The following is a 23,445-nucleotide window of genomic DNA, read 5'->3' on the forward strand; positions in this document are numbered from 1 at the left end:
CACTGTTGGTGGGAATGTAAATTGATACAGCCACTATGGAGAACAGTATGGAGGTTCCTTAAAAAACTAAAAATAGAACTACCATACGACCCAGCAATCCCACTACTGGGCATATACCCTGAGAAAACCATAATTCAAAAAGAGTCATGTACCAAAATGTTCATTGCAGCTCTATTTACAATAGCCAGGACATGGAAGCAACCTAAGTGTCCATTATCAGATGAATGGATAAAGAAGATGTGGCACATATATACAATGGAATATTACTCAGCCATAAAAAGAAATGAAATGGAGGTATTTGTAGTGAGGTGGATGGACTTAGAGTCTGTCATACAGAGTGAAGTAAGTCAGAAAGAGAAAAACAAATACAGTATGCTAACACATATATATGGAATCTAAGGAAAAAAAAAAAAAGGTCATTAAGAACCTAGTGGCAAGATGGGAATAAAAACACAGACCTACTAGAGAATGGACTTGAGGATATGGGGAGGGGTAGGGGTAAGATGTGACAGGGTGAGAGAGTGGCATGGACATATATACACTACCAAATGTAAAATAGGTAGCTAGTGGGAAGCAGCCGCATAGCACAGGGAGATCAGCTCGGTGCTTTGTGATCACCTAGAGGGGTGGGATAGGGAGGTTGGGAGGGAGGGAGATGCAAGAGGGAAGAGATATGGGAACATATGTATATGTATAACTGATTCACTTTGTTATAAAGCAGAAACTAACACACCATTGTAAAACAATTATACTCCAATAAAGATGTTTAAAAAAAATAAATAAATAAATAAATAAAGTGATGAAAGGGAAGAACCTACAACCAAGATTACTCTACCTGGCAAGGATCTCATTCAGATTCGATGGAGAAATCAAAAGCTTTACAGACAAGCAAAAGCTAAGCGAATTCAGCACCACCAAACCAGCCCTACAAAAAATGCTAAAGGAACTTCTCTAAGTAGGAAACACAAGAGAAGCAAAGGACCTACAAAAACAAACCCAAAACAATTAAGAAAATGGTAATACATATCGATAATTATGTTAAACATGACTGGATTAAATGCTCCAACCAAAAGACACAGGTTCACTGAATAGATACAAAAACAAGACCCATATATATGCTGTCTGCAAGAGACCCACTTGAGAACTAGGGACACATACAGACTGAAAGTGAGGGGATGGAAAAAGATATCCCATGCAAATGGAAATCAAAAGAAAGCTGGAGTAGCAATACTCATATCAGATCAAATAGACTTTAAAATAAAGAATGTTACAAGAGACAAGGAAGGACACTACATAATGATCAAGGGATCAATCCAAGAAGAAGATATAACAATTATAAATATATATGCACCCAACATAGGAGCACCTCAATACATAAGGCAACTGCTAACAGCTATAAAAGAGGAAATTGACAGTAACACAATCATAGTGGGGGACTTTAACACCTCACTTACACCAATGGACAGATCATCCAAACAGAAAATGAATAAGGAAACACAAGCTTTAAATGACACAATAGACCAGATAGATTTAATTGATATTTATAGGACATTCCAACCAAAAACAGCAGATAACACTTTCTTCTCAAGTGCGCATGGAACATTCTCCAGGATAGATCGCATCTTGGGTCACAAATCAAGCCTCAGCAAATTGAAGAAAACTGAAATCATATCAAGCATCTTTTCTGACCACAACGCTATGAGATTAGAAATGAATTACAGGGAAAAAACGTAAAAAACACAAACACATGGAGGCTAAACAATACGTTACTAAATAACCAAGAGATCACTGAAGAAATCAAAGAGGAAATCAAAAAGTGCCTAGAGACAAATGACAATGAAAACACGACGATCCAAAACCTATGGGATGCAGCAAAAGCAGTTCCAAGAGGGAAGTTTATAGTGATACACTCCTACCTCAAGAAACAACAAACATCTCAAATAAACAATCTAACATTACACCTAAAGGAACTAGAGAAAGAAGAACAAACAAAACCCAAAGTTAGTAGCAGGAAAGAAATCATAAAGATCAGAGCAGAAATAAATGAAATAGAAACAAAGAAAACAATAGCAAAGATCAATAAAACTAAAAGCTGGTTCTTTGAGAAGATATACAAAATTGATAAACCATTAGTCAGACTCATCAAGAAAAAGAGGGAGAGGACTCAAATCAATAAAATCAGAAACGAAAAAGGAGAAGTTACAACAGACACCGCAGAAATACAAAGCATCCTAAGAGACTACTACCAGCAGCTGTATGCCAATAAAATGGACAACCTGGAAGAAATGGACAAATTCTTAGAAATGCACAACCTGCCGAGACTGAACCAGGAAGAAATAGAAAATATGAACAGACCAATCACAAGTAATGAAATTGAAACTGTGATTAAAAATCTTCCAACAAACAAAACTCCAGGACCAGATGTCTTCACAGGTGATTTCTATCAAACATTTAGAGAAGAGCTAATACCCATCCTTCTCAAACACTTCCAAAAAATTGCAGAGGAAGAAACACTCCCAAACTCATTCTATGAGGCCACCATCACCCTGACACCAAAACCAGACAAAGATACTACAAAAAAAGAAAATTACCAACCAATATCACTGATGAATAAAGATGCAAAAATCCTCAACAAAATACTAGCAAACAGAATCCAACAACACATTAAAAGGATCATACACCATGATCAAGTGGGATTTATCCCAGGGATGCAAGGATTCTTCAATATATGCAAATCAATAAATGTGATCCACCATATTAACAAATTGAAGAAGAAAAATCATCTCAATAGATGCAGAAAAAGCTTTCAACAAAATTCAACACCCATTTATGATAAAAACTCTCCAGAAAGTGGGCGTAGAGGGAACCTACCTCAACATAATAAAGGTCATATATGACAAACCCACAGCAAACATCATTCTCAAGGGTGAAAAACTGAAAGCATTTCCTCTAAGATCAGGAACAAGACAAGGATGTCCACTCTCATCACTATTATTCAACATAGTTTTGGAAGTCTTAACCACGGCAATCTGAGAAGAAAAAGAAATAAAAGGAATACAAATTGGAAAAGAGGAAGTAAAAGTGTCACTGTTTGCAGATGACATGATACTATACATACAGAATCCTAAAGATGCCACCAGAAAACTACTAGAGCTAATCAATGAATTTGGTAAAGTAGCAGGATACAAAATTAATGCACAGAAATCTCTTGCATTCCTATACACTAATGATGAAAAATCTGAAAGAGAAATTAAGGAAACACTCCCATTTACCATTGCAACAAAAAGAATAAAATACCTAGGAATAAAGCTACCTAGGGAGACAAAAGACCTGTATGCAGAAAACTATAACACACTGATGAAAGAAATTAAAGATGATACCAACAGATGGAGTGATATAACATGTTCTTGGATTGGAAGAATCAATATTGTGAAAATGACTACAGTACCCAAAGCAATCTATAGGTTCAATGCAATCCCTATCAAATTACTAATGGCATTTTTTTCGGAAGTAGAACAAAAAATCTTAAAATTTGTATGGAGACACAAAAGACCCCGAATAACCAAAGCAGTCTTGAGGAAAAAAACGGAGCTGGAGGAATCAGACTCCCTGACTTCAAACTATACTACAAAGCTACAGTAATCAAGACAATATGGTACTGGCACAAAAACAGAAATATAGATCAATGGAACAGGATAGAAAGCCCAGAGATAAACCCACACACCAATGGTCAACTAATCCATGACAAAGGAGGCAAGGATATACAATGGAGAAAAGAGTCTCTTCAATAAGTGGTTCTGGGAAAACTGGACAGCTACATGTAAAAGAATGAAATGAGAACACTCCCTAACACCATACACAAAAATAAACTCAGAATGGATTAGAGACCTAAATGAAGACCGGACACTATAAAACTCTTAGAGGAAATCATAGGAAGAACACTCTTTGACATAAATCACAGCAAGATCTTTTTTGATCCACCTCCTAGAGTAATGGAAATAAAAACAAAAATAAACAAATGGGACCTAATGAAACTTAAAAGTTTTTGCAAAGCAAAGGAAACTACAAACAAGATGAAAAGACAACCCTGAGAATGGGAGAAAATATTTGCAAACGAATCAACGGACAAAAGATTAATCTCCAAAATATATAAACAGCTCATGCAGCTCAATATTAAAAAAACAAACAACCCAATCCAAAAATGGGCAGAAGACCTAAATAGACATTTCTCCATAGAAGACATACAGATGGCCAAGAAGCACATGAAAAGCTGCTCAACATCACTAATTATTAGAGAAATGCAAATCAAAACTACAATGAGGTATCACCTCATACCAGTTAGAATGGGCATCATCAGAAAATCTACAAACAACAAATACTGGAGAGGGTGTGGAGCAAAGGGAACCCTCTTGCACTGTTGGTGGGAATGTAAATTGATACAGCCACTATGGAGAACAGTATGGAGGTTCCTTAAAAAACTAAAAATAGAATTACCATATGATTCAGCTATCCAACTACTGGGCATATACCCAGAGAAAACCATAATTCAAAAAGACACACGCATCCCAATGTTCACTGCAGCACTATTTACAATACCCAGGACGTGGAAGCAACCTAAATGCCCATCGACAGACGAATGGATAAAGAAGATATGGTACATACATACAATGGAATATTACTCAGCCATAAAAAGGAACAAAATTGGGTCATTTGTAGAGATGTGGATGAATCTAGAGACTGTCATACAGAGTGAAGTAAGTCAAAAAGAGAAAAATATCATGTATTAATGCATATATGTGGAACCTAGAAAAATGGTACAGATGAACCAGTTTGCAGGGCAGAAATTGAGACACAGATGTAGAGAACAAACGTATGGACACCAAGGGGGGAAAGTGGCGGGGGGGTGGGGATGGTGGTGTGCTGAATTGGGAGATTGGGATTAACATGTATACACTAATATGTATAGAATGGATAACTAATAAGAACCTGCTGTACAAAAAAATAAATAAGATAAAATTCAAAAATTCCAAAAAAAAAAAGGTGAGATACAAGTTTACATACAGTTTATTAAATTATATGCTTTAGTAGAGAAAAGAACTGCACATAGGAGATTGGTTGTAGAAAACAGAAGGCGTAGAAGACTGATGGGGGGGATTCCTGTAACAAATCTACCATTTTTCCAGCAGTGAGAAGAATAGTACCTTGAGTAGCTTTCTCGAAGTTTCTATTTAAGAAAAATCTGAAGAAGAAAAGGACAAAAATTATTCCTAAATCCCTGTATGTTATTATACTTCCTAAGGAGTTTTAGGAAGACAGATGAGTGTAAATCGCCATATAGGTGATCTCAGAAGTAATTCAAAGAACTGAGTGCAAACTCAGTACACATTGGGGGGAAGAAATGCCTTTGACCTCTACCACTCCCCAAAAAACATAAATATTTATATCTTAATTTCACTCCTGCAAAAAATAATGAAAATGAAATGATTAAATCCTAAGTGGTAATTTGCATTTTATTGCCCCAAATAAATAAATGCATAAATAGGATATTTAAAAGAAAAATAGAGGGAAAGATAAATATATGTATATTTATTTTTATATAAATAACTATTACATATAATAACATTATATAGAAAACTATATATATAACTATATATATATGAACAATTTTTTTTAACATTTTAAAGCAGCAGAATGTTTTTGTTTGAATACAATCTTTAAAAAGCCAAATATAAGTAAATAACATGGTACTGGATTATAACCCACGGTTTAAGATAAATATCCACGAGTCCATACGATATATATACATAATTGAATAAATAAACAAGTGGGGATGAAAAGACAAATCTGCCATGCAGAAGAATTCCAAATCATTTATGCAGCTGCTTGTCCCTACCGAAGAAGTTGAGCAGAACTCGCCATCTCAATAGCGTGGGCTGTGCGGAGTGACCTCCTTCCAAAGAGTACAGTATTGAGGGGGGGGAAAGAGTACCTTCACAGTGGAGGAACCTTCCAAACATTCCCTCAGCCAGGTGATCAAAGTCAACATCACCAGTGATAAGTCATGCTGTTGGTGTGTACTCTTGACATGATGTGATGAGACCACCTCTGTGGTCTTCCTCTCAAAACTCATAACCCCAGTCTATTCATGAGAAAAACATCATGAAAATTCTAATTGAGGGACATTCTACGTGATACCTATGGGGTACCTAACCAGTACCCCTTTAAACAGTCAAGGTCATCAAAAACATGGAAAATCTGAGAAAGTGTCACAGCCCAGAGGAGCCTAAGGAGACATGACAACTAAATGTAACATGGTATCCTGGATGGGATCCTGGAATAGAAAAAGGACATTAGAGAAAACTGAGGAAATCTGAATAAAGTATGGACTTTAATAATAATGCATTAGTATTGGTTCTTTAATTATAACAAATGTGCCATCCCAGTGTAAGCTGTTAGTAAGATAGGAAACCATAGTTTACCCTGTATACCATCTTTGCAACTTTTCTATAAACCTTAAACAAAAAGTTTATTTTTAAAAAGGTAAATATACGAAATCATGTTTTTTTAATGAGATGCTTTTATTAAAAGTGGAGTTCAGAGAAGCTCCAGAGCCCTGCTCTCTATATCTCTGACCCTAGTGACTTCCCTCGTGGTCCAGTGGTTAAGACTCCACACTCCCAATGCAGCTGGTCCAGGTTCGATCCCTAGTCAGGGAACTAGAGCCCGCATGCATACCGCAACTAAAAGATCCCTCATGCCGCAACTGAAGATCTCGAGTGCCACAACTGAGACCCGGAGCAGCCAAATAAATAAATAAATAAATTTTTAAAAAAATCTTAAAAAAATAAATATCTCTGACCCCACCCGCTGCTCCAATCCTAGCTTGCCCCTCTGAAACCCAGAGCAGTTTGAAATCACTATCATGAAAAACTGGGACAAGTTACCATTACAAAACACCAGCCCATTTCAGGCAGCCTAGCAGCACTGAGCTGCATGACTTCAGCTGACTGTATTAGACCACAAGCTCTATGTGGGAACCACATCTTAGCCACACAAGCGCATGCTGAGCACTCTGTTGGCATCAAAACACTCTGCTGACAAACTCACCAGCACCAGCATGAGCGGCACCATTGCAAACACAAGGTGATGGCTTTCACTGCCAGCCCTTCTGGCCTTTCTTGGCCACAGATCTGCAAAAATTACTTCCCCATTAGTCAAGTCTGTTCCCTGTGAGATCAGACAGGACAAATCTCTCCAGCATGCCCTTCTGGCCTCCTGGAGTCTTACAGAGTGATGCACACTCCCCCTCACCCCCATCACCCCACCCAAACACCAGCTCCGGTAGAACTCAGAAAAGGAGGGAAACAGGAGATTCCGAAAATCGATCAGGTTTATTTTTATACTACTTTCATGTTTAACTGATCCATTTTATCACAGATTAATCACCCACAGGACAAACGGGTACAGCTGAATCAAGCCCTAGCACGCTCTCTGCAAATGAAAGTTAACATTCACACAGAGAGCTACAGATTTTGTTTCCCATCGGTTGAGAGTGGCCATTGTTCCAAATGGCAGTAATATCGCAGCAATGAATCACTGTCATGAAAGTAACACCCGTGGAGTCAGGAAAGAACTATTACGAGAACAGATGAATCACTTGGGAACCCAGGGTTCACACTAACACCACATACGTATGTAGCAGTTTGGAGAGGCATTCGTTCTACAAGTAATCGTGAGCACCCGCTACACGCCGGGCAAATCCCAGCTCTCGTGGACCTTATGTTCTTATGTAGGAAACTCAGTATTTAAGAAAACAAGACATGAAGAAAAATTCACAGTGATAAGCGCTGGGGTGAAAATCACCCACGGTAAAATGCTAGGATGATGAGGCTGTGGGCGAGGTAATACGGACGGATCGGGGAGGCAGATTTGATGGTCGGGAAAGACTTGCCAGACAGGTAACATTTTAACTTTTTGTCACTGACCCAAATGTCAAAGAGATGCGAGCCATGCAAAGATTTGGGAGAAGGGTGTTCCTGGCAGAGGGAACGGCACAATGCAAAGGCCCTAAAATGGAACCAGGTTGGTGTGTTCCAGAAATAAAAACCTCCTGACAATCCCCAGAGATGGGCAACTGTAGTTCAGAAAGGTGAAATCTGAGGCCAACGTGGAAATAAACCCAGCACAGCCGACTGCCCTGCTAGTCTCCAAGCACCACGCAGAGCTGTGTCCTTAGCTGGGAAGCTAGGCCCCAAAAGAACTGAGTGCGGGGAATCAGGCCCTCATCTGAGATAGTGGTTCATGGGGCAAAGAGGCGGCCTCTGAAAGCTGTTTCACAGGAAGAGAATTTGAGGTCAAACATAAAAATCAAGACTCCTGTGCAATGTGGCCAGGGCCCAGCAGCCCAAATGACTTGATACTATACAGGGCACATGAGGCCCCAGGGCTGGGCAGCAAGGGCCCACAAGGGCCAAGCAGGTGCACGGGAGGATCGTCAAAATTCCAAGGGAACTTAACTATATACTGCACCAAGTCTCCCCCAGCCCAAGAATCCCAATTTAGTAGGTATGTGACAGAGCCTGGGAATCTGAATTTAAATAAGTTCCCAGGTGATTCTGTTTAGCCAGACCTTAGAATGACTGTGGTTGGGAGTGAGGAGAGGGCAAGCTTGTCCTGGAGGGGAAAGGTGAGTCTGAAGAATCCTATGTCTACAAACGAATAGAATCAAGGATTGAAGTGAATGCAGTAAAAGCATTTGGTATATATAACTCAGTGTCCATTCACAATTTTAAAAATTATTTTAAAAGAAAAAGGGAAGTAAAATTTTATAGTCTAACAAAGATTATCTAAAAAATGTATAGCTTATATCATTTATGGAGAATTTGAAAGTATTCTCCTAGGCATAGGAATGAAACAAGATTGTCAGCTATTACCACTTATATTCAATGCCATTATAGATGTCATATTTAATGCAATTAAACAAGAAAAAGAAAAAAATCTTATACAAGTTGGGAAGAAAAAAAATAAAGTGAATGCAGTTGAAATAAAAATACATATATATGAAACCAAAACTGTACCAGCTAATAGGAAAATACAGTTAAGAACATTGTGTAACTAGGTGTATTCATTTCCCTCCAACCACATCTCCAAATTCAGGAGACATTACCTTTGTTTTCAATATAATGTATTCAGTGTAAGTTTAAAATCTAAACTTAGGCTATATAATGTTTCATAATGTCATGTTTAACACTGGCTCATGAAATTCCTGAAAATTTAAAACCAGCTCTCAGCATGAGCCAGTTCCAGCGTACCACTGGCAAAAGCTTTTAAAAAAAACAGTCCACTGCCTTTCCTTTCCCTCTTCAGGTCTTAGTCTTCTCTTCCCTACAATCAATGTACAGCCTTCACATCTGCTCCTAGGAGCCCCACGGTTCCAGCTGCTGAGGGGCAGCTGGTGCCAGGAGGTGGGCAGGGAGGGGGATGGGAGGAAGCAGCTGGCTCACTGGCCCCATCTAGGAATCTTCAAGAATGGCTGTGCTTGGGGTGTTTTACGTACTGGGATTCCACACAAGAGCTCATTCAGAAAAGGAGCTCTTGGGGGCAGGGCGGGGAACAGTAACAACAATGTTTTTCTTCAAGTGTGAAAACTGCTGGTCTAGGTTATTGACACACAGTCTACACGTCCATCCATGATCGTGCAGATACGTGTTACCCACACCCCAATAAAGCTGGTGGTGCCAGCGATGCCCTCCTCCAATCTAATGTGAAGCTAAAGAACGTGATGGGAGGGATATTTTTCCAACACAGCACAAGCTAGTTCACTCTTACCTTGAGAGTACACTCTATTCTCAATTCTAAATACAGTTTAAAAATACACCTCGGGGCTTCCCTGGTGGCGCAGTGGTTGAGAGTCTGCTTGCTAATGCAGGGCACACATGTTCGAGCCCTGGTCTGGGAAGATCCCACATGCCGCGGAGCAACTGGGCCCATGAGTCACAACTGCTGAGCCTGCGTGTCTGGAGCCTGTGCTCTGCAACAGGAGAGGCCGCGATGGTGAGAGGCCCGCACACCGCGATGAAGAGTGGCCCCCGCTTGCCACAACTAGAGAGAGCCCTCGCACAGAGACGAAGACCCAACACAGCCAAAAATAAATAAATAAATAAATAAATTAGTTAAAAAAAAAAAACCGAAATGGGAAGCATCTCTTTAAAAAAAAAAAAATACACCTCTATACAGATGCTCCTTGGTTAAGAGCGATGAATCCTGCTTCACCTACTAAATGCCATCCTATGCTTATAAATTAAGAAAAATCAAATTTTCTACCTAATGTCAAAACACATACCCAAAAAGTATGATTGTCAATGGCATACAGTCCATTCTCCCAAGTTGTAACCAGCTCTGCTGCCAGAAGTCTTCCTTCTACTTCTCATCACTGGGGTCTCATGGAATGCCATTCTCACTCAAGAATTCCTCCTGGGCAAAATTAATTTCCCCCTCGTCCATATTCCCATAGGGCCCCACCTCCATGTCTCCTCCAGCAGTGATTCCAGTTTGCTTGGTTATTTATGGATGTCACTCCTGCAGGGTTTGGGGTGGAGCAGGGAGGGCGATGTGAAAGACGGGAACCTAACATTTATTGTGTCATTTCTATGTTCCAGGCTCTACGCTAAATGCTTTACAGGCATCGTTTCCTGTAGTCCTCACAATAATCCTATGAGATAGGTACTATTTTTTTTTTTAATTAATTAAATTTTTTTTTTTTTTTTTTTTTTTTTTTTTTGGCTGTGTTGGGTCTTCGTTTCTGTGCGAGGGCTTTCTCTAGCTGCGGCAAGCGGGGGCCACTCTTCATCGCGGTGCGCGTGCCTCCCACTATCACGGCCTCTCTTGTTGCGGAGCACAGGCTCCAGACGCGCAGGCTCAGTAGTTGTGGCTCACAGGCTCTAGAGCACAGGCTCAGTAGTTGTGGCTCACGGGCCTAGTTGCTCCGCGGCACGTGGGATCTTCCCAGACCAGGGCTTGAACCCTGGTCCCCTGCATTGGCAGGCAGATTCTCAACCACTGCGCCACCAGGGAAGCCCAGGTACTATTTTTATCCCAATTCTACAGATAGGTATAGGGGATTTTTAAGTTACTTGGCTCAGGCTACATGGTGCTAGAGCCCTCAGGATCTGAATCCTAGCTCTCTGGCTCCTAGGACAAAGCCTGTGGTCATTATTCCTTCTAGTGAGGAACCTGTGGGGCTCAACTGTGTCTTACTGTTATTAACCTTACTTGCTTTACAAGACCCGCTTTGCTTTGTCACTGTCTCATCACCCTGCATTTCCAGCCAACACACTGGCAGCTTGGGGTTGGGACTGTGGTGAGGTGAGGGTTAGGGTTAAAAAGCTTTGCTCTGTGTTCCTAGCTTTGAAATATTTAGCATCTACAATATCCTATCAGGTGATTTTTTTTTCCCTTAGGATAATAGGATTCTGGAACCTGCATCTCAGTCCACTGCTACCTCCCCAATATCCTTATTTCAAAGGACTCTTTCATCAGAATTTAGGTAGAAAACACTGCAGGAAAAGGACAATAAAATGAGTACAGCTGCTAATTCAAAATGCCACAGACTGTCCACTCCACATCTATAAATTTATTTCTAAAAATAGGTAAATGGCACAGCAGAACAAATAAATAAGTAAAACATTCACTATAAAAACCTTCTTTTCGGGAAATATTTACATATTTTGAATAATGAATCACACCATCTTGCTTTATCCTTTAAATGCACCCTTTGATTCTGCTCACACTTATTGGACACTACAATGGACAGTGGCAAAAAACACAGTCTGTGACCTCTCACAAGGAAGACGGGTGATAAAATAATTGCAAACCCAGTGATTCTAATATCACGCTATATGTAAAATTCATTCATATAAAACTAGTGTAAACAAAAACAGACTAGGTTGGTATGAAGATCCTAAGCAGGGGCTAAAAGTTCCCTGGTATCTCCTTGTCCACATGCTTTGTTGATTAGCAATAGTTTTAAGCAACACTAAGATCACTTCAAGATAAAGACCTGAATGTAAGACCTGAAACTGTAAAACTCCTAGAAAAAAAACATAGGCAGTATGCTCTTTGACAATGGTCTTAGCAATATCTTTCAGGATATGTCTCCTCAGGCAAGGGCAACAAAAGCAAAAATAAACAAGTGGGACTACATCAAACCAAAAAGCTTCTGAACAGCAAAGGAAGCCATCAACAAAACAAAAAGACAACCTACTAAATGGGAGAAGATATTTGCAAATCATATATTCCATATGGGGTTAATATTCAAAATATATAAAGAACACATATAACTCAACAACAAAAAAACAAACGACCCAGTTTAAAAATGAGCAGAGGAGATGAATAAACATTTTTCCAAGAAGACATACAGATGGCCAACAGGCACATGAAAAGATGTTCAACATCACTAATTATGAGGGAAATCCAAATCAAAACCACAATGAGATATCACCTCATGCCTGTTAGAATGGCTATTATCAAAAAGGCAAGAAATAACAAGTGTTCATGAAGATGTGGAGAAAAGGGAACCCTCAGTGCACTTTTGGTGGGACTGTAAATTGGTGCAGCCACTTTGGAAAACAGTGTGGAGGTTCCTCAAAAAATTAAGACTAGAACTACCATATGATCCAGCTCTCCCATTTATGGGTATTTATCCAAAGAATACAAAACACTAATTAAAAAAGATATATGCGGGCTTCCCTGGTGGTGCAGTGGTTGAGAGTCTGCCTGCCAATGCAGGGGACGTGGGTTCGGGCCCTGGTCTGGGAGGATTCCACATGCCGCGGAGCGGCTGGGCCCGTGAGCCACAGCTGCTGAGCCTGAGCGTCTGGAGCCTCTGCTCCGCAACAAGAGAGGCCGCGATGGTGAGAGGCCCGCGCACCACGATGAAGAGTGGCCCCCACTCGCCGCAACTGGAGAAAGCCATCACACAGAAACGAAGACCCAACACAGCCAAAAATAAAAACATAATAAATAAATAATAAATAAAAATTAAAAAAGAAAAAAGATATATGCACCCTATGTTCATTGCAGCATTATTTATAATAGCCAAGATATGAAAACAACCAAAGTGCCCATCAATGAATGAATGGATAAAACAGATGTGGTATATACAATGGAATATAACTCAGCCATAAAAAAGATGAAATCTCACCATTTGCACAATATAAATGGACCTTGAGGGTATTATGCTAAGTGAAATAAGTCCGAGAAAAACAAATACTATACGATTTCACTCATTTGTGGAATATAAAAAAAACAAACAAAAGAGCAAAAAAAAAAGAACAAGCCTACCAAAGCAAACCAAACACGTAGATACAGAGAACAGAGCAGTGGTTGCCAGAGGGGAAGGGCCAGGCTTTGGTGGGGGAGGGTGAAATGGGTAAAGGGGGTCAACTCTATGGAGACAGATGGAAACGAAATTTTGGTGACTGTAGTGTATACAGAAGTAGAAATATACTGTTGTACACATGAAACTTACATAACGTTATAAATCTATGTAACCTCAAAAAAATAATAATAAATAATCACTTCAAGATAAACCAAAGGAAAGATAATTCTCAACTACATTTGACATTTCAAAGGGCACTGTTAAGAGGAACCACATGGAAGCCCGGGCTTGTGTAAAGAGCTGACAAAGGTTTCAGCACCCTCTCTTCCCCGGTGCTGGCTCCTCTCTCCCTCTCCACCACCTTCCCTTTCCCATGTTTATTCCTTATTCTCCTTCATCCAAATGTAGCTACTCTCTGCAAAAGACTACTTTGAAAAAAATCACTGTTGAATATTGAACTTTGATTTTCCTGTCCTTAATACAAAGTTTGTCAGTTTATGCCCTTAGAAGTCTCTCCCTCTCTCAACAAAAGAGACCACCAAACAAAGTTATTTTTATTTCCATGTTGCTCTTGGCTCATTTTCTTTAGTGCGTCAGAGGCTTTCAAAAGGTTCCCAACTCTAGATCCAAAAAGCTCAAAAAATGATTGAGTACAGGATAAAAGATTCCTCTCATCCAGAGGGGAGCCTGAGGTCATAGGTAGGCATCCCCAGCAGCTGGGGAAAGAATCCGGGGTTCTGAAGCCCTGAGCAGCAAGACTCTCCAGGACCCACAGTCGGCCACAAGATTCTGCCCCATCTGCCCGGAACATAGCCCAGGACTTTATTTAGCAGATTAGCTCTGGAATGGTCATAATGATTATTAAAATGTTGAAGCGTTTCCCCCCGACTGGCAAATACTGCCCCCCACCAAAATACACACCTTGGCCGCCCCAGGCCCTCTCAGCATCCCTGTCCCAAACTCCTTACAATCAAGAGGCAAGGAGACCAGTAGAAAGTCTCCAGGACCCTGCCCCAGTGCTCACAGAGCTGGACATAACCACACTCCACTTTAATTTCCTCTACTGAAAAATAAGGGCATTGAACTGATTCTCTGGGTTGTACTTTGATTGCAATTATGTCAAATTATTTATCTCTGAGGACAAGGACAAGATAGGAGTATAACAATATGAAAAAAGTTCATCTGTTAGGAGGGTGGAATCTCGGGTTGTATTTTTCTGATGAGACAGCAGTGCCAAAACCCTGGGTTCAGGATGCCTGGGATGGAACCCCAGCTCTGCCATGGGCTAATTGTACAATCTCGCTGTGCCTCAAATTATCTCATCTATAAAATGGGGTTGGTAGGACTATTACCTACTTCACAGGGTTGTTTTGAGAATAAAATGTACTCATGTTTGTAAAACGCTTAGAATAGTACCTAGTGCGCAGTAAGCACCTTTAAGTGTTGATTAAATAAGCAAATCATGTTATTCTGTCCCAGAATGTTTGTTCAATAAATTCAAAAATTAAGCAACTTTCACAACACAAAGCAAAAAAATAACTGTGACAGTATGAAACACTTACATATCCATATACTGTTGTTTAAAAACCCAGCACTAAAACATCTGAGATTCAGATTTTACACTGCACTGTGAATTTAGGGAAACTAACACATTGGAAGGCATTTCCACTGCAGCATGAGATATGATTTGTACCACTCCTTTTCTAATCAGCAATGTCACAGGCTTATGGGAAATTTAGGTTACAAGTTTCTCATTTTAACCCTGCAAAAACATTTACCCACACCCTGGTGGGAGAATACATTTTATTTTGTGGTGCTAAGACTTAAAGGATTATAAACATAAAACCAGGCCTCGCACAGCTACAGCTTCTCTCGCGGACACGATGACTCAAACTAAGAGTTTAAAGGGCCATATCTTATGTGCTGGGTCCTCTGGCATCAATCTTTAAAAACACCTAGAGTGGAAAAGAAACTGCTACACCTAGCAGCTAGCTTGATCAAAACTCCTTTTAGGGGACTTCCCTGGTGGCGCAGTGGTTAAGAATCCACCTGCCAATGCAGGGGACACAGGTTTGATCCCTGGTCCAGGAAGATCCCACATGCCGCAGAGCAACTAAGCCTGTGCGCCACATCTACTGAGCCTGCGCTCTAGAGCCCACGAGTCACAACTACTGAGTTTGCGAGCCACAACTACTGAGCCTGCATGCCACAACTACTGAAGCAAGCACGCCTAGAGCCTGAGCTCCAAAACAAGAGAAGCCACAGCAACGAGAAGCCTGAGCACCTCAACGAAGAGTAGCCCCCGCTCGCCACAACTAGAGAAACCCCGAGCGCAGCAACGAAGACCCAACGCAGCCAAATTAAATAAATAAATAAATTTATATTAAAAAAAGAACATTAAAAAAAAAAGCAAACTCCTTTTAGTTACTAAAAGGCTGCCACAACCTGAGCTCAAGCATAATTCAGAAACATGCTACTGCACTGCTAAGGAGACAAAAGTATTTCATTTTTCTGTTAGAGATTAAGGAGAGGAAACTATCAACAATAACTCCAGGGAATTCCCTGGTGGTCCAGTGGTTAAGACTCAGAGCTCTCACTGCCCAGGGTGCGGATTCAATCCCTAGTCCGGAAACTAAGATCCCACAAGCTGCCCGGTGTGGCCAAAAAAACCAAAATCAAAACAAAACCAAAAACTCCCTTACCTGTTTCTCCCACTTAATAGCTAAACCTCATAGTACCTTTACACACAAATTTAAATAGCTCACGAGTTTATCCTCATAGAGTAATGTATTAGACCTTTCCTGATGGAGGTAAGATTTACTAAACACAGTCTGGCTACAGCTTTTCAATTTTCTTCTTTAAAAGTGAATTTCTCTAAAGCTATGAGAAGGAACTCAAACTTTGCTTAGTGAGAAAACTAAAGCTTGCATTACAATCATTATCATTAAAATGTTATTAAAACCCTAAAAAAAATGAAAAGAGTTTTGTGGAGGGATAGTGGTGATGGTAACACAATAATATAAAAGTACTTAATGACACTGAACAGTATACCAAAAAATAGTTAAAATGAGGACTTCCCTCGTGGCGCAGTGGTTACGAATCCGCCTGCCAATGCAGGGGACACGGGTTCGAGCCCTGGTCTGGGAAGATCCCACATGTCGTGGAGCAGCTGGGCCCCTGCGTCACAACCGCTAAGACTGCACTCTGGTGCCCGCGAGCCACAACTGCCGAGCCCGTGTGCCTAGAGCCTGTGCTCCGCAACAGGAGAAGCCACTGCAGTGAAGAGTGGACCCCACTCTCCACAACTGAGAGGGCCCATGCGCAGCAATGAAGACCCAATGCAACCAAGAATAAATAAATAAATTTATTAAAAAAAAAAAAGTTAAAATGACAAATTTTATGTTATGTGTATCTTAGCACAATAAAAATAAAGTGAAATAAAATAACTAAAAAAACCCTGTAAGACTTAAAGGTAAATGAAATTTATAACAAATGATTTTCAATTAAGAAACACACATTTAGTAATCAGACAACTTCTAAGGAGCAGGGTCCCCCACGACCTAGTTTTAAGTGCATCAACAAGCCTAAATGAGTGTTAGACAGCACTTCTCGCCATGGTTCACAAATATTCTGACATCAGGGACAAACATGGTAAAGACACACTTTCCTCAAAGCCTTAACTACTCACACTTTTTATATGGATTGTGAATTATACTAGATCCTGAGAAGACAGGCTGGGAGCTCAGACAATTAGTGAAAAGATCCTCAAACAACATTTAAAGGCTGTGTACCAATTCAAGCTAAAAGCCTGTGTACAATTCACTTGTATGTATGTTATCACAAAACATTTAATACTATTAAAAATTTAATAAGAATTTAAGAAATTCTTATTCAAATAGGCAGTGTGTAATTGTGGAGCCTGTTAATAGTTCAAGCTGTAGATTCTTTCCATTCTTTACACTTTCACTGCACCACCTTAACTGGCCATTTAACACAGCACAGAGGTCTCTGGATACCTGGTCTCCCCAAAGCCCTGAGAAAGCACTCAAAGGGCGATCTAAACTGCAACAGGCAGGCCTGGCAGATAAAGTTAAGGGAACTCCTCATTCTGGGGAAAAACCTAGCGATAATCAAATGCAGAAACCCTTATGGTCAGTAAGAAATCTTACTTGCGTTTAGTACTTCACAGAGGAAGTAAAGAAGGCAATAATCGGAGACTAGGAGAAGGAGCAAATATAGGCGTGGCGGTAGCTCTGGACTGATTCTACAAGGGTAGTTCTGAAGGGCTTAACAAAATCCTATTCAAGGCTTGGAGCACCATGCTCTTGGATCTGAGACCTAAGTCCCACATACCTGGAGCTGGAGCGAGAAAAACAAGTCCCTTCACACACGCCCAGCTCCTTGCCCCCCACCTTGCCCTGCCCGACCCCGGCGTCATCACTTCGTGGGCGCCGCAGCGGGCAGCTGTGTGGCCACACGCCCAGGACCGTGCATCTGGCGGGCTGGGCTCCAAGCCTCGGAAAGCAGCACTTCCTGGTTGGTCCGGGATGCCGGTCCCATCGCGCCCGCCATCCCGGTCATCCCATAGCGCACGCGAACCCTCGGGCGCGCAAGATGACCTGGGGTCACCGGACACACTGTACTGGGGGCCCCCGCGGCGAGGGAGATGGGCACATCCTGCAGAGGACGCCCCCAACTTCGGCCCGGAGCCAGCGCGGCTCCGCGCGCCAGACAGCCGCCCGCCCAGGCAAAAGTGAGCGCCGAAGTTGTCAGCGTCGACTCTGCAGGAACCCGGGACGAAGGCGTGCACAGGAGGACCCCGGAGGCTGCCAGGGAGGCCGCTCCCGCGAGGCCGCACGGAGCTGGCGCCCGCCGCCGACGCCACTGCCAAGGTTCCGTCCAAGTTGGGCGGGGAGCGGCCAGCTGCCCGGGGCCGGCGGGAGGAGGGACGGAGCGCGAGCGCACCGGAAACCGGCTCCCGCGGGAGCTCTGCGCGCCCCAGCCGCGGCGCGGCTCCTACCTGTGGGGCGAGGGCGGCCGGCCGCGGGAACCTGCGCGCTGGCGGCGAATTCTCGGGGCGAGGGCGCAGCTGGCACCGCTGGAGGCAGGGGAGGGGGGAAGGAAGGAGGGCCTGAGTGGGGACCTAGCCGTCGCCCGGAACTCGGCGCCGGGATTCGCGCTGGCCCCGGAGGGGTGGGGCGAGGCGGTGTCGGGCCGGGTGCGTCGCGGCGCAAGCTGGCCGCCATCGCTGGGCAGGAGGTCTCCGGCCGCTGGGCCTCTCTCCTGGTCCCTATTTCTGATTCTCTCTTCTCCCAGAGTTTCAGAACTCAACCGCATTAACCTAGGGAACGTTCACTAGCATTTTTATTATTATTTTCAGGTACTCTTGAGCCTCCAAGGGCCCAGACACTGTTGTAGGAGCTTTGCCTAGATTATCTTATCCTTCTCTATCGCAGCTGGTAGCCAGAATTGGTCTATTTTACAAGTAGGGGAGAAGAGCCAAAAAGTGTAATAACTTGCCTGGGGTGACGCAATTAAGAAGTAGGAGCTTCGTTGATGTCATCCATAAGGCTTCTATCAACTGCCTGGCGGTAGGTGTTATCACTAATGTACAAGCAAAGGAAACTGAGACTCAGAAAAGTGAAGTAACCAGCCTAAGGTCACCCAGTCAAGAACGTAGGAGACTAGAATTTGTGTCTTGATGTCTTTGAAACTCAAGCTGGGTATAATTCAGGAATCTTGGTATAAAATAATAAACCAGGAGTAAAACATGGAAAATTTCCCATTCCACCCACTGAACTGTCCAAATACAGCGATTTTGATGTCCACTTAGAACAAAGTCTTAAGAAAAAAAAAGAACCAGTTGTCATGTGGCTTGACTAGCAGCCATTTTGGAATATAGCTTTGAATATAGGCCACCCTAACCTCATTACACAGTGTTGCTTTCTGCCAAAGCCAAAGGAAGCTATTGCCTCCACATACCCCAAACTGTTAATAATGGTGGCTTCTTTAAAGCATTTAGTGGATACTGCGCGGCCGAGACTGGCTGAGTTACATAATGTCTTACTGCACACGTGGAACTACATGAAGTGAAAAATATAACATTCCAGTCCAAAGTAGGGGAGGAGAAGTGAAATTATACTGTAGTCTGGAACTCTGTTTTCCTGTAACCTATAGTTGCTCAGCTCTCCCTGGACTACATTTTTCCCTCTTGAGCACATGTTTTCCTAATGATAGAAGAGTCACACTGCCTTCACTCTTTCCTTGTTGACAGAAATGATTGATGTCTTTTGAATCCTATGATACAGAATTTTACAGTTAAACACATGGCCCTCTGAGCAAGCAGAGTATTGCCTAAGAGGACTTTGGCAAGTGTAAGACAAGCATGTTACCAAAAGGCTGAATACCCTTTCCTCCCCTTATTTCTCAAGTTTTATTAGTCACAGATGATTTGATAAGTATTATACACACAAGTAATGCACTCTTACAAGCTTGTCTTTAGAAATTATAACACTTTTGATTGAGAACCAGCAGGCTATAAAATTGCGTACCAAATTCGAACTGTCATCATTAAAACATTTGGCAATAGGTTTTTCTATTAACTATAATAAGAAATAAAATTATTTAAGTGCCCTCACAGTAATTGAATTTCTGCTTCCCTGAGCTAGAGGAATAAAATAGAAAAAGGCCATATGTTGTTTAGAGATAAACTTAAGCTATGGACTGTCAAATATAAGTTTTATATGTAGTATGATTCTGTATGTGATTATTTCTGTTGTCCTGAGAGATTTGCTGATGGTTGGTGGTTGTTTTTCCAAATCTTGCATATCTTCAGAGATGTCAAGAAAAAAACGACTATGGAATCCTGTTATATATCCATCTGGATACATATTTGACATTTTTATCACACAAGTGGTATTCTAAATCCTCTTCAATTTTTATCTTTTCTTCTCAGTATAAAAGTAATATATGCCCATTTTATAATTTTTACATTTATAATTTACAAAAATACAAGGTTTTGGAGACTACAGAAAAGAATTTTTTTAATTAAAATTACCTATAGTCTCCCCCTCCACACACACCCATTATTAACATTTTGTTGTATTTCCTTTTTGTTTTCTATACATAAAGATTTGTTACAAAATTAACACCACCTATACAAACAATTTTGAATCCTGTTTATCTCACTGAATATTTATAAATTGAGTATTTTTTTTTACCATCGCTAAATTAAAAAAATACATATAGTGGTTGAAGAATATTCTAATTATTTACTTATCTGCTCATCTATTGGTGGCTTTTAGAATGTTTCCAGACTTTCTGGAAGTTTTAAGTCATTCAGGAATGAACACTGTGAATACCCATCTTTGCTGAGAATAGGGACCTAAGAATGGAACTACTGGATCAATATTTATAAACATTTTTGAAACTCTGTGAGATGCTGCAAAAATACCTTCCAATATTAAGTATAATCTTGCTTATAATTTGGAAATGTGATGGACCAAAATTATATCTTGTTTTAATCAGCATTTCTTCAATAATCAATAACGATGAAAACTTTTTTCATGTTTATTATTCGTACAATTTACTGAGAATGATCTATTCATGTCTATTGCCTGTTTTTTTCTATGTGATATTTTTGCTGCTCTTGTTAATTTGCATTAATGCTTTTAATAGAAACATTATTTGTATATGTATTATCTATAGAATAAATAAAATTTACATACCAATGTGCTCCCCTAGATTTTATCTTGTGGTATATTTTATATGTACGCTGCTGTCCAGATCCTCTAGGTCATTTTTGGATACCCAGCATCCATCATCTTTTCTAATAATTCCATTTTCTTATAGAGAATTATCTCTACCCAAATGTGTATAGTCTCAGCAAAAGGGTAATTTGAGGCAGCAATCTCCAAGACAAAAGGCAGATCCTTCCTCTCTATTCCCACCACCACTTCATTTATCCTGTAGGTCGGGTGGACTGAATCCCAAGGAATGAGAGAGTGGGTAGTGTCTGGGGTTGGGCTCACTGAGCAGAGGCAGTAACAGCTTCAGCAGCAGCTTTGCCCTGACCAGGGTGGCCCAGTCAGAGACAATTCCCCACTTCCTGATTTGTTTGTTTTTAACCTTCTGGCACTTCCTTTGTAACTGTTGGTTCCAGTCTTGTCTCCCAGCCTTGCCTTGAGTCTTTGAGTTCCTGGGGCCCTCTTCCTTCAGATAGCAAGAGTCTGCATCCATTGCTTGTCTCTCGATAACCCTCACTAACATAAACTGTGTGACTTCTGTATCATTCCACCCACATAACAGTCCCCTGATTAGCACTTCATTTATTCGTTATGAATCCTAATTAACTAATCACAGTACACATGCTACTCTGGAAACTCAGAGTATGAAGCAGGATATTTTATCCTCGGTCACCTGCTGACATAAATCATTTTAACCATCATAACAGTGATGGGATGAAAGATGAGAATAATGTGATTATCAAGGCTTAAAAAAAAAAAAAATACATAACAGTGGTTAGGACCAGAACTCTCAAGAGAGACCGAGGAACAGAATGGATATTGCTAAGGTGTACAGAAGCATTGTAACTCTAGATCTTCATTTTAGCTTCCTGCGGACCATTCATTCATTTCATGATTTCTCCCAACAACACTCAGTTTGTGGACTGTCTACCACGTGACTCTTTAAAAAGGGGCCGCACTGATGCCTACAACCCGAGCTGAAACATCAGAGGTAATCTTCTCAGTTACCCTTAGCCAGTCCCTTTGAAGTGTTTTCATATCCAAAGACCCAAAAGGATCCAACTGCCCTAACCGTCAGTAAGTAAGTCTAAAACCTTGTTTAAAATATCTTTATATCTTCAATGTTTATGTATCTTTTAAAATTGTATTCATTTTCATGGATTTGTACATTTATACAAAGTAGCATGATTATTAAATGAGAAAACATGCAAAATCATTTAAAAGAGTGAATATTTGTTTAGCACGATACAGTTGTATGTCAGTTGGTTGCTACAATTGTATTCAAGTAACTATAAAAGCAACTGTAATCAGTTCCCCCCAAATCCATAAATTACACAGTAAAAATATGATATCAAGGAAGTATTGTTCTGTGACCCCATAATATAGAAAAACATTTTTTTCAAGGCTAACATGTTTTATACAGACATATCTATGTATTTTTAACTTTTAAACTTAACATCAAGTTTAAGTTTTCATTCATTCATACATTATAAAAACCCACTATGTTGCAGGTACTGTTTTAGTAGCTGCAACATAGTGGGTTTTTATAATGTTCAGTTTAAAAGAAGATACTACATGAATAAGACAAATGAAGCCTCTGCTTTTCTGTGGGAGGACAGACTGAAATATGTAAGAGATGAAAGGTACTATGAAGAAATATAAACCAGGGTAAAGGAAAAGACAAAGGCTTCCAGAATGAGGCTGAGGGAAGCTGACAGAGAAAAGCCTTATCAGGCTTCTCTGATAAGGTGACACCAGAGCAGAAGAAAAGAAGCAAGTCATGCAGATGTCTGGAGGAAGAGCATCAACCTCATGGTTGTACAAAGGCCATGAAGTAGAAATATATTTGGTATTTTCCAGTGAAGAGTAAGGAGGCAAAGGTGAATTGAGTGGCGTGAGCAGGGAGAAAAGTGATAGAAAATGGAGTCAGAGGGGTGGCAGGGAGCAAGTTCCGAAGAGGAAGGGGTTTGAATTGAATGTTTTGTGTTTTATTTTATTGAAGTATAGTTGATTTACAATGTCGTGTTAGTTTCAGGTGTACAGCATAGTGATTCATATATATATATATATTCTACATATATTCAGATATATATATATATTCTTTTTCAGATTTTTTTCTCATATAGGCCATTACAGAGTACTAAGTAGAGTTCCCTGTGCTATACAGTAGGTCCTTGTTGGTTATCTGTTTTATATATAGTAGTGTGTATATGTTGAGCTTAATGTTGATTGATATGAAAATCTTGAGGCAGAAGAGTGACACAATGCGACTCGTTTTAGAAGGAGCACGCCTACTGCTATCTGGAGACTAGACTGCACGGG

At 40.7% G+C, this 23,445-nt stretch overlaps 1 protein-coding gene across 4 annotated transcripts in view; it reads right to left on the reverse strand.

Moving 5' to 3' along the window:
• PLD1 (phospholipase D1) overlaps positions 1–23,144 on the reverse strand; it is a 218,439-nt gene extending 195,295 nt beyond the window's left edge. The window contains exon 1 of one of the 4 annotated variants that reach the window (XM_082458924.1): positions 18,399–23,142. In XM_082458924.1, the coding sequence (XP_082315050.1) occupies positions 18,399–18,624 (226 nt within the window). In that variant the 5' untranslated portion in view covers positions 18,625–23,142. Of the gene's footprint in view, positions 1–18,398 lie in introns of all 4 variants that reach the window. The other 3 variants (XM_082458923.1, XM_082458925.1, XM_082458926.1) reach the window with 3 other exon arrangements.
• Between the last annotated feature and the right edge of the window lie 301 nt (positions 23,145–23,445).

Source organism: Balaenoptera physalus, assembly GCF_965194825.1.
Source record: "Balaenoptera physalus genome assembly, chromosome: 4".
In the NCBI taxonomy this organism is placed as follows: Eukaryota; Metazoa; Chordata; class Mammalia; order Artiodactyla; family Balaenopteridae; genus Balaenoptera; species Balaenoptera physalus.